The sequence below is a fragment of the Corvus cornix genome, chromosome 2, assembly GCF_000738735.6.
Source record: "Corvus cornix cornix isolate S_Up_H32 chromosome 2, ASM73873v5, whole genome shotgun sequence".
Lineage (NCBI taxonomy): Eukaryota > Metazoa > Chordata > Aves > Passeriformes > Corvidae > Corvus > Corvus cornix.
This window is the reverse complement of record NC_046333.1, coordinates 68,747,102-68,761,135: the sequence shown is the minus strand read 5'-3', so window position 1 is coordinate 68,761,135 and position 14,034 is coordinate 68,747,102. Positions and strand designations below refer to the sequence as shown.

The following is a 14,034-nucleotide window of genomic DNA, read 5'->3' as shown; positions in this document are numbered from 1 at the left end:
TGTAAGACTAAGGGCAAAGATTACTCCTGTTTTGCAGGCAGGGAGATAAAACAGAGAGGACTTGTGTCCAGAATGAGAAAAAATCATGCAGCAATACCTCTTGTACGTGCCAATATAAATTCTCCCAGCTTTCTGCAAATCAAGCCCCAGAATTTACATGGTAGAGACAGACACTGAAGAAATTGTGATTAGTGACAGCACTGAAAGAGCCTGACTCCAGGGAAATCTCCATCATTGTACAAGAACATCTGTGTTCAGACCCAGAGAATGAGTACAACTCTTCAGGAAGTATTCAGCTACATTTCCCCAACACTGTCCTCTTTCCTTCTGCAACCCTCTGCCTCATTCACTACACACCTTCCAAATTCTGCAACAAATGAGGAACAGACAACAGCTTCATTCCCACATCATCGTCCATCCTATGCACTGATTCGTCCATCCTATGCCCTGTGGAAAAAATAGGTCGTAATCATGTTATTAAAGGCTGTATCATCATGCCTTCATGCCAGGAGGCCAAGCAGGGGTTGCCCAGGCAACCTGACTTCTTGCACTTCCCAGAGCGTGACTTGTCAAAGCTTACATTCTTCTAACATTATCAACATTAAAAAAAACCCAAACAACACAAAGAGCACCTCCAATGTCCTTGTGTGGAGCTGTGGCCATCAGGAGGTTGCAGGTACCCACACGTGCATTGCTGCTCTCTGTTGTGGGAGCTATGGAGGGAACCTCAGCAGGCTGAGCAAGCAAGCTGGGAGCAGGGAGGTGTGAAACACACATTTTAGGAGCGGATTTTGCAAAAGAAGAGTTCTGAGACTGAATCCTGGGGCTTGACAGCTTGCTCTGGAAGGAGGGGGAAGCAAATGATTGCAGCCCCTTTGGTCTCCATGCTCTAGCTCTCCTCTGTTCTTCCTCCACAGAATGTTCTTCCTCCATTACTTCCCCCCAGCCTCTTGTTGCCTTTGCCTAAATCCCCTCCACCTATCTTTATTCTTTGCTCTCACAACTTCTTTAAGTCTCTTATTTCCTCTCTTCTCTGTCCACTGGTCCCTTCTTACTGCTCTCCTCTTCCACTTGGTTCCTGAGGTCTCCCCTCCCATTTTTCCTGTCCACATCCAGACTCACCAATCCTCTCCCCACCGATGCCTGTGGGCTGGGGAAATGCCAGCACCACCAGGGCTTGCTGCCAGCCCTCTGCACATTGTTCCTGCCCTGTAAAACTGGCTGCTCCGGGAGGATAGGTAGCACTGTGGACAAAGAGCCAAAGTGCCAGTGGGGCACAAATCAACAGGCTGGAGTGCAGCCCATGAGAGTCTGCAGAGGACTCAACTAGTGAGAAGGAGTTATTCAAACTGAAATAGAGGCTGACAGCCCCCTCTTATTTTTTTTTTCCCTTTAAATTTTCTAGCATACTTGGCTTTTCCCAGTAGCATCAAAAGGCACATTCTCAGTAGAGTGCACCTTTTTTCCCCTGTTCCCTCCCAGACCTGATACTGTCAGATATCACTACCACCCTTGCTACCACCCTTCCAATTGCCATCACCATGGCATGCATGGGCTCTCCTCTTCCATTTCCTGTACACCTAGCCAGGAGAAGAGGACCTAACTGATCAGTTTCATTCTTGTTATTCACTACCATGTACGGCACATCCTGAAAGAGTTGCACAAACTCCATCAGTTCCTGCTACTGGACAACAGGGGCCCAGCAGGAAAAACCCAGACCCTCCTGAAAGGTGCTTTAACATACAAGAGGGCAACAGAAAGTACTGGCTAGGCTTTCTTTTTTAATTTTGAAATAGAAATCTTTGTGGCTGACACATAGCCTTCAAACAGCACCTTGAACTGTTTTAACTACATTTCCCACATTCACCTGACCATCCTCTGGGAGCTGCATGGAACATTTAAGTTTGGCACCATTAAACACCCAAAAAAGAGGATCTGGCAAAAGAGGACATCTGGCAGGTTTGTACATCACAATCACACGGAATCACCTGTATTACGGTGCCAGGAAACTTGCTTTCCTTCTCCAGCTAATACACTCTTCATCTATCACAAGTTTCAAACCAGTAGTGTAGTGATAGGTGTGATGGTCTAAGGGTTTGAGTAAAGCTTTACAGGGAAAGAGACTGACTTTCAGACATAAGGCATTTTCACCCTTCCCTCTGCTATTTACCCAGTGGAAAAGGAAAAAGCATATAATTACATAGATCCAAGCCTCATGCTTAGGAAAAAAGTATATATAGCAAAACAAAACAGAAAAATAGCTTTTGTTTAAAGAAAAGTCATGGCAGCATGTTGTTCAGCAGCAAAAAAGGTGAAAGATAATTATTTTTTTTTCAACAGAGGGAAACTCCCTGAAAACCACAGCTTTCCTAACTGCAATCCACACACATACACACACAGAGTACTGATCACCACTGTACCCCTTCATCCTCTCCATGCTGTGTCCTGCGTGCTTAAACTGGCATCTATTTGGATGCTTTATCTTTGCTGCCCACATTTTGTGATTACATCAATATTATTTCTCCAAGCTTAGAAGGGAAGGAGCCTTGGGGAGGAACAGCTATAACCTCTCTGCCCACAGGAGTACCTCTGGTTTGTGTTTCCATGCTGAGAAGAGCAAAAAGAGAGCTTTGTTTTTTAGCCTGGTCAAGCAGTTATTTTTACGTTAAGGAACACCTGAAATGTCTCCCCACACAGGGGAAGCCAAAGAGAACCACACAGGTGTGGGTTTCCATAGAATCATCAGGTCTTCTGATGCTTCTGATGCTGATCCAGCATTGTCTCAAGCAGAGCATTTCCCAGGACACCCAAACATGGCAAACTTGGGCTCTGGTGCAGCCAAGGTCAGCTTGCAGCAGACAATCAGTTCCAGACGACAAACAGACCCTTCACTCCCACACAAAGAAAAAGGATGCATTCTATAAAAATAATGAAAGCCAGCTAAAGTGTAACACACCCTAGAAAGGTGTAAGGATGGTTGGTGCTTTGGGATTTCCAATGCCACTAAACACTCTTTTCTCCTCTTTGTTAAACAATCTTCATACCTCCTTAGCACTTATGTCACTAAGGTCAAAATTACTGTCCCACAGCTGGACTGAAATGTCCATTTGTTTCTTGTTCCACAGGGAAACAAAGAAGAGATGATGAAGCTTTCTGAGAAACTGGTAGTGAAAAACCAGTGAAAATATAATTAATATTATCAAAATATTTAATTTGCTCATGATTGAAGCTGACTTTTTAGGTAATGCTTTGAAATATTTGTCAACAAAATTCAGCAAGCCTGTTTTAAAAATGTCATTTCAACACACAGTTGAATAAAAATAATTTCCTTGATGCAAAAACAGATTTTAATTTTTATTTGTAAAAGAGGACAAAGTTTAAAGCCAACTGGTGAAATTTTGAGTAAAAACATACTATGGATAATTTAACCAGGTCTAATTAGCACACCTATGTTTCTTAAGCATTAAAGAAGAAAATGCAACCACATAAACCCAAAAACCTCATTACAAAATCAAATTATTCCTGCCCAAAATCACAAGGTATACCAAGCACTCAAAAATAAAGCCACCTAAAGCTGCTGAGGAAAATGGTCCCTTTATGCAACCAACATCTGCCCTGGGACAGGCTACTGAAGATAAGGGCAATGTAAATTTACAACACTCTAGAGTCCTATCAACATCCCTTGTCTCACTCTGTTTCCCATGTAAGCACACTCCCATTCCACCTTGCTGGCTGGGCATTGCCCATCAGCTGCCCACCCTCATTTCTCCTTGCAGGGGTTGTTATGGCAGCTGCCAGATCTTTCAGCTGCAGGTGGATCACTGTCTGGACTTTAGCTGTTGTCTTTAGACACATCTCCCAGGAGAGCATTGGCAAACCACTTCAACCCAAAGGACTGTGAAAAACAGCAGATAAATTTTGCTTCCTTTTTCTTTCCCCCAACTTAACACATGGGCCACCTCCCCATGGAGCAAACAGGCCCTGCAGAGTGTTAGTGGCACTCTCCACTACGGGCAGCGTAGCCAAATAGATGAGCAAAAGATTTCAGCAGGCAGTGGAAATGGTGTGATTCTTCAGAAAGGAAAATCAGCCTGCTCATTGCTTAGAGAGCAATTAAAAATTAAATTTTCTTGCGTCCCAGAAATACTTCACCCTCTCGAATGCTGCTTCTTTTTATTATGGAACTCATATCAAGTACCAAAATAGGTATATATGAAACTCCCGTAACTCCTGTAATGATCTGTTATACTGGATACACTAATTTGACTGGTATGTATGAATAAAATTACAGTGAGATTTTCAGCTGGAAGGGACTGCAAGTGAGCAGTTTATCATTTAAATGCATTGGGAGTAATTCAATCACAGGAGGCTGTTACAACAATGCAGCGAGGAATAATAAACAGCAACACAATGGGCCCTAACTAGAGCAAAACAGTTTCCAGCCCTTTCAGATGGAAAACAAAGAATAAAACAAATCACAAACAGAAATCCCTCCACACAGATAGGAAAGCTCAACAATGGAGTTAAGGGAAAACAAGAGATATCTGCACCAGGCTCAATGGCATCCTTTCTCCCAGACAAGTACCAGCTTTTTACCCATTCCATGCTAGAGCAATTATGGGCATGTTATTATAGCACACAAGGCCAGAGAAATGGGTCCTCCTCCTTCCTGACCCACTGCAAGACACAAGGCCTGCAACCTGATCACATTCTTAATTCAAGAATCCTAGTGTTCTCCTGTCCTCATTGAGACCATCAACACCCCCATGCACCCAGAATGAGAGAGGTGGTCCTTCTTTCAGTAGTTGGATAGTTAATCTTATTTCATCCTTTTGATACTGCTCCTCTCTTACTCTCCTTGCAAAAATGCAGCTCCAGGGTTGCATCAGAAAAGCCTTAAAGTGTGGGGCGGCAGAAAGAGTTTAAAGAGAAAAAGCAAGGGAAGAAATAACAAAAAACACCAACAATATCCCAAACAATCTCATCAACAACAAGGAGGCAGAAATAACCATATTCTGAATAATTTACAAATTGAAAAAGGTGTTGTACTCACAACTGCTATATCTAAATGTATTTGCAGTCAGATAATACATAGTATCAAGACATGAAAAAACGCTCTGTTTTTTCACATGAAAGGGAGTCCCCTCCATAAACAGGAGTGTACTCCTACCATGAAACTGCTGGGAAAAGTTATCAGTCACAAATAATAGTCATAAAGCCATTTCAACATTTAGCATTCCTCCATGGGCAATATCATTATACATGGCTTAAATAAATCCCTCCAGCACACAGTTGTGTCTTTATTACTTTCCTTAGAGGAAACTCAGGTAATTTGTTTTTTCTTTCCACTAAAATACATTTTATTTCATCTGCAAATTCAAGAACCTGACTGACAAAAGCCAAATTTAGGAATTGGTTGGGAAACTCCAAGGCCAATTGTTGCCTCGGAGATCCATCATTTCTAAAGGTCCATCATTTATTCTGAGGAAGACCTGCAAAAATGAAGTGGGGGGCATGCAGATCAACAGGTTAGTGACCACTCACATACCCCTAACGCTTTTCAGAACTTTGCCAGACAAATAGTATTTACATTGCAAAGCCATGTTGTGTGATGCAGATCGAGGAACCGTAACCCCAGACACACAATTAGATGCAAGCCAGCTAATTAACATCAGTGTGCCAACTGCCCCAAAAATCACACCAAAGGCCTGGGTATGTATACCAGAGATTCTGAGCTGGGCTTCTTATCCCTTGCTGATGGAGACTACTTCATTCATTAGGCACTGATGTTAATGGTGACAGTTTTCTATCCTGGATGAAACCTGTTCCAGGGCTGACTGATGCCTTTTATGCCGACTGACTGAAACTGCAGTTACCCCAGAGACCTTCGACAAGGATCAGACAAGTGCACAAGCATCACTTCTACCCACTGGCAGAGATACTGACAGAGGTTTTCCTGCAGCCCCTGGGGTCAGAGCAGGTAGGGTTGGAAAAGTGGGGGAAGAAAAAGAAATGTTTCCACCGTTTTCTGATAAGTGGGTAGTCTGACACAGATTGCAAGTGACAGTGCAAAATGGGTGTTTATGGCGGCAGAGTCAACTCGTGAGAAGGAAAAGGGGAGCCTGAACCAAATCTGACAGGTGCACTGGTGAGATGAAGATCCAGAAACTCTTTGCCTTTGTTGTGATTAGACACACACACGCACACACACACACACACACACATACACACACACACAGAGTCTCTTTTGCAAAGCAACCTGCATGACAGGATTTTGGCTATTTCAGTGACAGTTCTGGTGATGAGGGGATCCGGCTCTTTCTAAAAGCATCACTACACCAAGGAATTGATAATTTAGACTCTCAAGCAAAAACTGCACCTTACCGCTGCTACTTGCAGCAACCCCCCCCATCCCTAAAGCAGCATCACTCGGATGACGCAGGAGAGGAAAGCAAAACAGCTCTTGGAACAAAGCTTTAAAGAGAAACTGTAATGTGGTTTAAGTTTCCCATGGGGCTGGCACTTTAGAATAGGGGGTTTGAGTGCTGCTGCTTCTCCAAACCAACAGAATAAGTGTTGGGTGATGGGCAGGATCCCAGCAAGCAGCTTCCTTAAAACACAGTTTCCAGAGGCACACAGAGCTGAAGGCGCACTCTTGTAGCTGTGGTAAAATTCTTCAAGAGATGTCTCTAAAGACACACGGCACTGCAAGACAAGACTATAATTACTAGGACTGTTCAACAGGCCATGTAGTTTTTAACACAGTGCTGGAGTTTGGAATGGATTTTCAAGAAAAGCAGAATGAATGAATGAATGAATGAATGAATGAATGAGATGATTTACAGGCAATAAATAGATAATTTAATTCTGGGTGGTAATGCCATGTGCAGCCTTTAGAAAAAAACTGGGGGATTTGTAGTTGTCTGTCCTACTCACCAGGCACCACTCCTTTGATGTCGCTTTCTGTGTTCATCCTGTTCTTGTGCGTGAACTGAAGGATCAGCTCTTTGGATGCCTCAAACTGTTGTGTAGCCATCAACCACCGAAGGGACTCTGGGAAAATACTTTAAAGAGGGAAAACAGGTTAGGACTGCTTCCAGGTTTCTGTCAGAGGATGAACTGGTAGAGTTTTAGCTGCTCATTTACCCACTCGGAAGCCATGTAGTTATTTCAAAATACAGAAGAATAACTTATGAAACAAAAAAGAGGGAAAACTGATTCGGAATGTGCAAATTAGCGATATTTGCTTTTACCCTGATTCACAAATGATAGAAGAACTATCCTATCACATGGAAATATGACACACTGGAATTTTGTAACATAGGACAGGTGCTCTGTCCATTAATATAACTTGAAAGAAGTGAGATGAAGAGGCAGCGCTGTCTGCAATAGACATTTGCTGCCAAGAAGGGAGTGAATGAGATGCGCAGTTTGCACATGGTAATTCAGACCAAAGAAAGAAAACAGCTGACAGAAGTAATTTGGGTTCTCTTTTAAAGACAGATGAAAGAGAAGAATTACTTCTTAGGATGATAAGCTTACCCTGCTAAAGATAATATTATGTTAGTTGAGTTGCCTTAAAAATATATACATGCACACAGTTTAAAAAGTTCACTTTCCATCCAGTTGTTTCTTTCAAGAGCTGATATTAACCAGATTCACGAGCTTAACTCTTCCTTTTTTTCCAAATGAGTTTATTTTAATACGAAACCAAAAGAAATATGTAGCTCTTAGAACAAAACCCCAAAACCTCCCATACTTCTATAGGCATGAAAACTCTCAGATCTCACTCCAAGTATATTTTTTTTCACGTTAAGAGCCCGTTTTCACTACTCTTCAAAAAGACTTCACTAAAAAAAAAATTAACAACTACTTTTAGCTTCATATACGTAATATAACCTCAAATTTCCTGCACAAAGCACTGATCTTTGCTGTGGATGCTCCCCAGTTCTTATACTTCTAAGCAGTCAATTGCACCACTATTGTACTGTCTCTTAGGGTTGATACAATTTGGAAGACACCTTAGCAAAACCTCCAACTGAGACAGAGAAGGTATTTTTGGAAGAAGAAATAAAAAGGAGAGAAATCAGGCAGACTGCAATCTAAATGATATCAGCCAATAAAAATATATAACAACCATGATGACAGCCATTCAGCTTGACAGATTATCCACTACCCCTTGTGCTGCACAGATGCTTTGGCATATTCTCCAGCAGAAAGTCTTGTAAAGCAAAAGCATTTTTTTGGAAGTACTAAGGACCTTTTGAATGCAAAATCTCTGCATGCTTGCCCCTGGAGAGGGTAAAGCCAGCCACTAGCCTAAAAGCTTCAGATTTTTAGCAGTCTGCTTACAGGTTCCAAGCAACAAGTCCTATGATGACCACCCGCACCAAGGGAAAGGAAAGGAGCCACAAGGATGGGCATCACAGGGTGGGAACAAACATGTCTTTTATCTACTGGCTCCTGCAGGTTTCTCAAACTGGAAGTGCTGAAGCCTAGCATTTTTCAGGTACTCCATCACTCAGTGTGAGCAGTGAGATGTTCCTTCGGGATCCTTAAAAACCCGTGGGCTGCCTTGAGTCCAGGTCATCAGCCCGGTCGCATTCAATTAGAACCACCATGGTCACAAATTCTCAAACAGTGTAACACACCAAGTCTGGTTGCACCCAATGGACTCTCATGGCCAGAGTAGAAGTCCAGTCATATTCAGTAACTCTCATGGCCAGATGCAAAAGTGTCACTTATCGAGCAACAGGAATGCAGGTTCTTGGGTTGCTGGTGATAAATAGACTGTGGAAGCACACACCAGTACCTAAAGTACGAATAACACAGCCATTGATAGATGCATTAAATTGTGAGATGACTAAGTAGCACTAAAAGTATGATCACAAACACAAGCTTGCTCTTTGAATTTCCTGAAGAAACACTTGGTATTGCTGAGTGTTCGAGTCTTACACAACAGGCGATAAGAGAGGAGACAGGTACACCCCATCGATGGTCCCAGGATGCAAAGGTGAAGTCTCCTCTGACCTCCTTCCTCAGTTAAGCTACATTTATAATGTTTTCTTTGAGGGAAAGGAAAAGGTAAACTTACAGTCGATGTCATTTCATGTTTAGGTTGGAATTTGGGTGACTTCAATCATTAGTAAAGGTGGCGGTGTGAAAAGTAGTACATATTTTCAAGCTAATGTGGTGAAGTTTAGCTTTTGGTCACCTTTTGGGTCATTCCTCTGGTTTACAGTTCCCATCAGCTGCATTGTTTTAAACAGAGCATGGCCACAACCCCTTTGTGCCACTCCATCCTTTGTTTCCTCTCTCCCTTGGAGGTGTACACCAAGCTCCCTCAATGTTCCTGCTCCAAGGTGTGCAGGCAGTTTATCCCTGGTGAACCACAGCCAATGCATGCACTCCTTCCTGCTGAACTTTGGTTTTCAGTATTTTCTGCACATAGCTGGTTGATGGTCTGCTACCTCCTCCATCAGCAAGGAAAAGGCCATGCTTTTACAGCTGAGGAAAAGAAAAGGGGGTGGGTAGGGTTATACATTCATCTCTTGTTCCACAGTTGCTGCTGCTTGGGAGAGGAGAGGGGGATGAGTGGAAGGCAGACTGGGGAAAAAGGATCCTAAGATTCAGAAATCCTAAGAGGAGAGAAGAATCCTTGACAGACAAACACCAGGAAGGTACCACATGTAGCTGGAAGGAGAACTGTGATTCTGTGCAGATGGATGGAAAATGGACACCCATGGAAAGATTGTAATGTGTTGTCAATTAGGGGTCTGTCCCAGGGCAACAAGCCCAGTTTTTGCAACTTTGTGTCTTGGTGAGGGTAAATCCTGTCTAAAAGCACCAGAAAAGAACCAACCACCTCTTCCCATTTCTCCAGTTTTCATCAGAGGGAAGCAGGAGTTTATTTCAAATTATTGATACCTTTGCTGACATTCATGGCATCATCCTGTCTGGAGCTGCCTTCATCCAAGGGAGAGGAAATAAGGTCTCTGTATAACTGGAGCCCCCCTTCCCTTATGGCTCTAATACGCGCACACCTGAACGGAGTCTAACTTCTATTAACTTATCTTTATACACTTGTCACAAACCCCTGTGCCCATGTCGGGCTTACATGGGAGCCTTTCTGCCCTTCCAGAATGACCTAAGAGCCCAGTAATGACGTCTGCTCCATACCTTTGTATCCAAGCCCATCTGCCCATCCCTCCTAGACAAATCTGCTGCCTCTCCCTTTCCCCCCATGCGTGCCCAGCTTCCCAATCCATTCAGCCATGCAACTTCTGGGGACTGTATAGCCTGCCATGGGCATGTGGCCTAAAGAAGAGCAAAACCCTAGGTGGGAAGAGGGCTAAGCCCCAGCCTGGAGGGGCAAACAGCACTCTCACAGCAGGAGATGGAAGCGAGGAGAGAAGAGAGGAAGAAGGAGGCAGTGCAGGGGCTATTTGCAATCTGTTATTGGACTCACTGCTTTGGGTACACGATGCAGAATTAACAAGCAGTGCAGTTTTCCAGTTCTTCTTTTATTACCAATCAGTTTTCTTCCTTTATCTGTAACACATGCTGGGGGCGCACGTTCCATTCAGAAGGAAAGAGAGAGGTAATAAAATGGTAACACTTTCCAGAGAATATGCAACAGATGGAAGTGAAAAGCCTAAGAGAAAAGCACATACTGTACTGACAATATAATTACATAGGCATCCCAACCAAGGTTCATTTCTGCAAATGGAAAAATCCTGGGCTGCGTTAATCCCGATCCTCTGGCTATTACCACTATTTATCTAGCTGCTATGTCCCACAATATGAGGGGGACTCATTTGCTTGGTTTGCCTGCCCTGCCCAGCTAAAAAGCCACAGAGCTCTTGCAGATTACAAAATAAATGTTAGCATTTCCTGTTGCTTTCAATGTCACCCAGGAACGACCTCTCAACAGGAATGTACGCGACCCTGCCAAAGCCACCTGAAAATGTGTGGCCTCCAGAAGAGGGAGGGATGTCTGCTCTCCATGCCATCCCCCATGTTCATTAGGCATCTCCATACTACTGTACCATCCTTATGGACACAAATATCTATAAACATCATGCTTGATATTGGGTTTTATCCAGTGGTGGACATCAGGCACTTCAGCTGGAGGGCATCACAACAGGAGGCTTTGGAGCAGACCAGCATGTGCATAACATACTGCAGGTATGGGAGGGGAGAACAGCATCACAGGTGAACAAAACCACTCTTCATTATTCATCAAGATTAACACTATCAAGATGAGGCTATTTAAATGTTGTATGTTGGAATACAGGGGTAACACCCCCACCTCTGCTGCCATTATCTTGCAAGGGACTTGTAACTCTCCTGAGTGCTGCATTTTGCCCATGCTGAGGCATGTCTACCTTGGGAATAAGCAGTGAAATCCCCACTGAGGGTTACCACCATCAACACGGGAGGGCTCTGTAAGAAGTTAACACAAAAATATAACTGTTAAAAATTCTTACATACTGTAACAAGTTTTTACATGTTGTAACTTGTCAGGCATTACAACTAGCAGCCTAGCTCACCATGGTACATAACAAGCTTGGTCCTGCACAGAGTAGTGGCCTTTTTCTTCATTTTTCTCAGTGCACAACTACTAAATATTTTAGACTTGCTAGTGTTATTTTTCAAATTAATGATCTAGCATGCTCTTATTGTTATGGTTTTGTACAACACTGCTCTCATAAGTCTCTGTTGTCTTATGCCACCACTGCATGTCACTATTAAGACAGAACAACAAATAAATAGTTTTTGGAATGTTTATAAACTCACGGTGGGGATGGACATGGCACTATTCCCAAGGTGAAAGCCATCCTACTTCTCCCAGGATAGCCATACCAACACCACAGTGCCACAGGCAGAGAGGAGTGGGACCAGTTGGGAGCAGGGAATTCCTTGTAGGAACAATCCTGAGCCACTGCCTGGCACAGCCCAGCCATCCAGACTTCAGCAGAGCATGTGCTAATTTGGGCAAAATCAAGTCTAGTTCAGGGCTGATTACCTCACGCACACAAAACATCCAAGTGTGCTTGTTCCAGGGCTGACAGATGTTATTTGTAACTTTTCTTGGATCAAAGACACCAAACAGTGTCAGTCCAGAACCACAACATAGGTATTAAGGGAAAATACAGCCATGCAGTCACAATCTGACAACAGCTAGGCTGGGATGCATCCTCTCAAGAACTATTTTAGCCTTTAAAGGGGAAGTGACAGCCAGAATAATAACAAAATGCAACTTCATCTTAGTGAAAGGGGACTATCTCCCACATGCCCACCGTGCTGCAGGATGTAGTATATGTGCACACTACAGCAGATTATAAAGTTACTCTTTCTTATTTCAAAGTCAAGCCTTTGCAGAAGGTGAATGGAAGAACAGAGGGAAAGGCTCATATGTATTGTGAAGCACACACACTTCCCAAGAGCGGAGCATCTCCCAAGTTGAGCGTCAGGAGCTCGCTGTCTTTGACCTGGCAGGAGGAAGAAATACTTACACCCAGTAGAACAGCATCAGCAGGAAGGGACAGATGATGACGGCCTGAAGGACCTGCCAGTCCCTGCAGAGGGCAGCCAGCCCCGGCATGAGGAACTGCCCTGCCATCTCGATGAAGCTCGACACCATGGTGATCATGAACCGGTGCCCGGGAGGACACAGCTCTATCCCTGAAACACAGAGCACACAGACAATCAGCCCCCCACCAGCAAAGACACCCTCAAAACATTTCTAAGAAACTTCCAGGGAGTTCATGTCCTTCAGGAGCTTTGGTCAAAGTTATGCAGAATCAAATAAATTTTGCTTCCTCCCATATTTAGGCTCTAGAGAAGCCCATTAACAGGTGTCTGGGGTGGAAACATTGCAATTTCCATATACCTGCTGTATCCTCATTGCCAGAGTTCCTTCAGTCTCTGCCTAGGGAAGCATTTTACCAAGTAATAAGGTATTTATTTTTAAAAGGGAATGTAGAGTTAAACATAAGCCAAAGATCTTGGGTCATGCCTTTTCACACTTCTCAGAGACACCACCTGCCTTTCCAAACAGTTTGCTGGGAGGCAGAAGAGCACAGCTCTCAGCAGGATGCAGGCTCTCAGCTCATACGGGATGCCACCTGCCCACAGCTTAATATGCTCCGACTCAGCCAATTCCAAGCTGGATTTTGCTGAGCGTGTTGTTTCTGGGTTTGCTTTTCCCAATAGCTTATCTTGATCAACTTTCAAACAAGCCAACCTCCCATCTGTCTTATCCTGCCCTCCATCCTTCCTTTTGCTGTGGGGCAGTTTACCATCATCACTGGCATCTTTGGTTGCCTCAGCTGTCTTGTGACAAGAGAGTAGATAAAACTCAGTTTAGTAGATAAAATGTTTCCTTAAACCCTGAATTCTGGCTATCTTTTATTCAGTCAGAAAATGAATTTATCAGAATCACAGCCTACCAACAAAAATTTAAGAAGTCACAGAAGAAACAGCAAACACAAAAATTGGACTGGCTTGTGGAAATTTTTTCACCAGTAAGATTGCAATAGAAGCCTCTATTTCATATTTCCCATTTGCCCACATCCGCTTGCACAGACTAATTCTTTAGCTCAATAAACCTGCCACAAATGTTGCGTAGCACTTATTGGAATGCTGATACAGAAAGAGGCTTGTAAACATTCGTGATATGTTGCTGTCGGCATTGTTGTTTTTCTATGGGGTGTTCCCTATGGTTGTTTTAAACTAGAATTCAATGGTTATTAAAATAGCAACTGAAAAACTGTAAGAAAATAGAAAGAGATGACAGCTGCTCCTCCATTCACTCTCTAATCTGCAGCTTGTCAGCATATATCACTGTAACACAGATTTAAACTAACCGACCAGGAACTACCTTGTAGATCAAATGTAGGATTAAACACAACACGTGCTCCCTTTCTTTACAGCCAATACAAAAACTACCAATGGATTTTTGCCAATACAAAAGGAAAATATATCTGTTGTCAGGCAGCCCAAATTTTCATTAGCCTAACCACAAACACA

General features: G+C 43.3%; 1 protein-coding gene across 2 annotated transcripts in view; it reads right to left on the bottom strand.

The window, feature by feature from the left end:
* SLC22A23 (solute carrier family 22 member 23) overlaps positions 1-14,034 on the bottom strand; it is a 109,756-nt gene that overhangs the window by 22,766 nt on the left and 72,956 nt on the right. Inside the window, exons 4-6 of one of the 2 annotated variants that reach the window (XM_010411286.4) lie at positions 12,519-12,687; positions 6,937-7,064; positions 358-447 (exon numbers count right to left, since the gene is read on the bottom strand). In XM_010411286.4, the coding sequence (XP_010409588.3) occupies positions 358-447; positions 6,937-7,064; positions 12,519-12,687 (387 nt within the window). The remainder of the gene's footprint in view (positions 1-357; positions 448-6,936; positions 7,065-12,518; positions 12,688-14,034) is intronic. The other variant, XM_010411285.4, reaches the window with a different exon arrangement.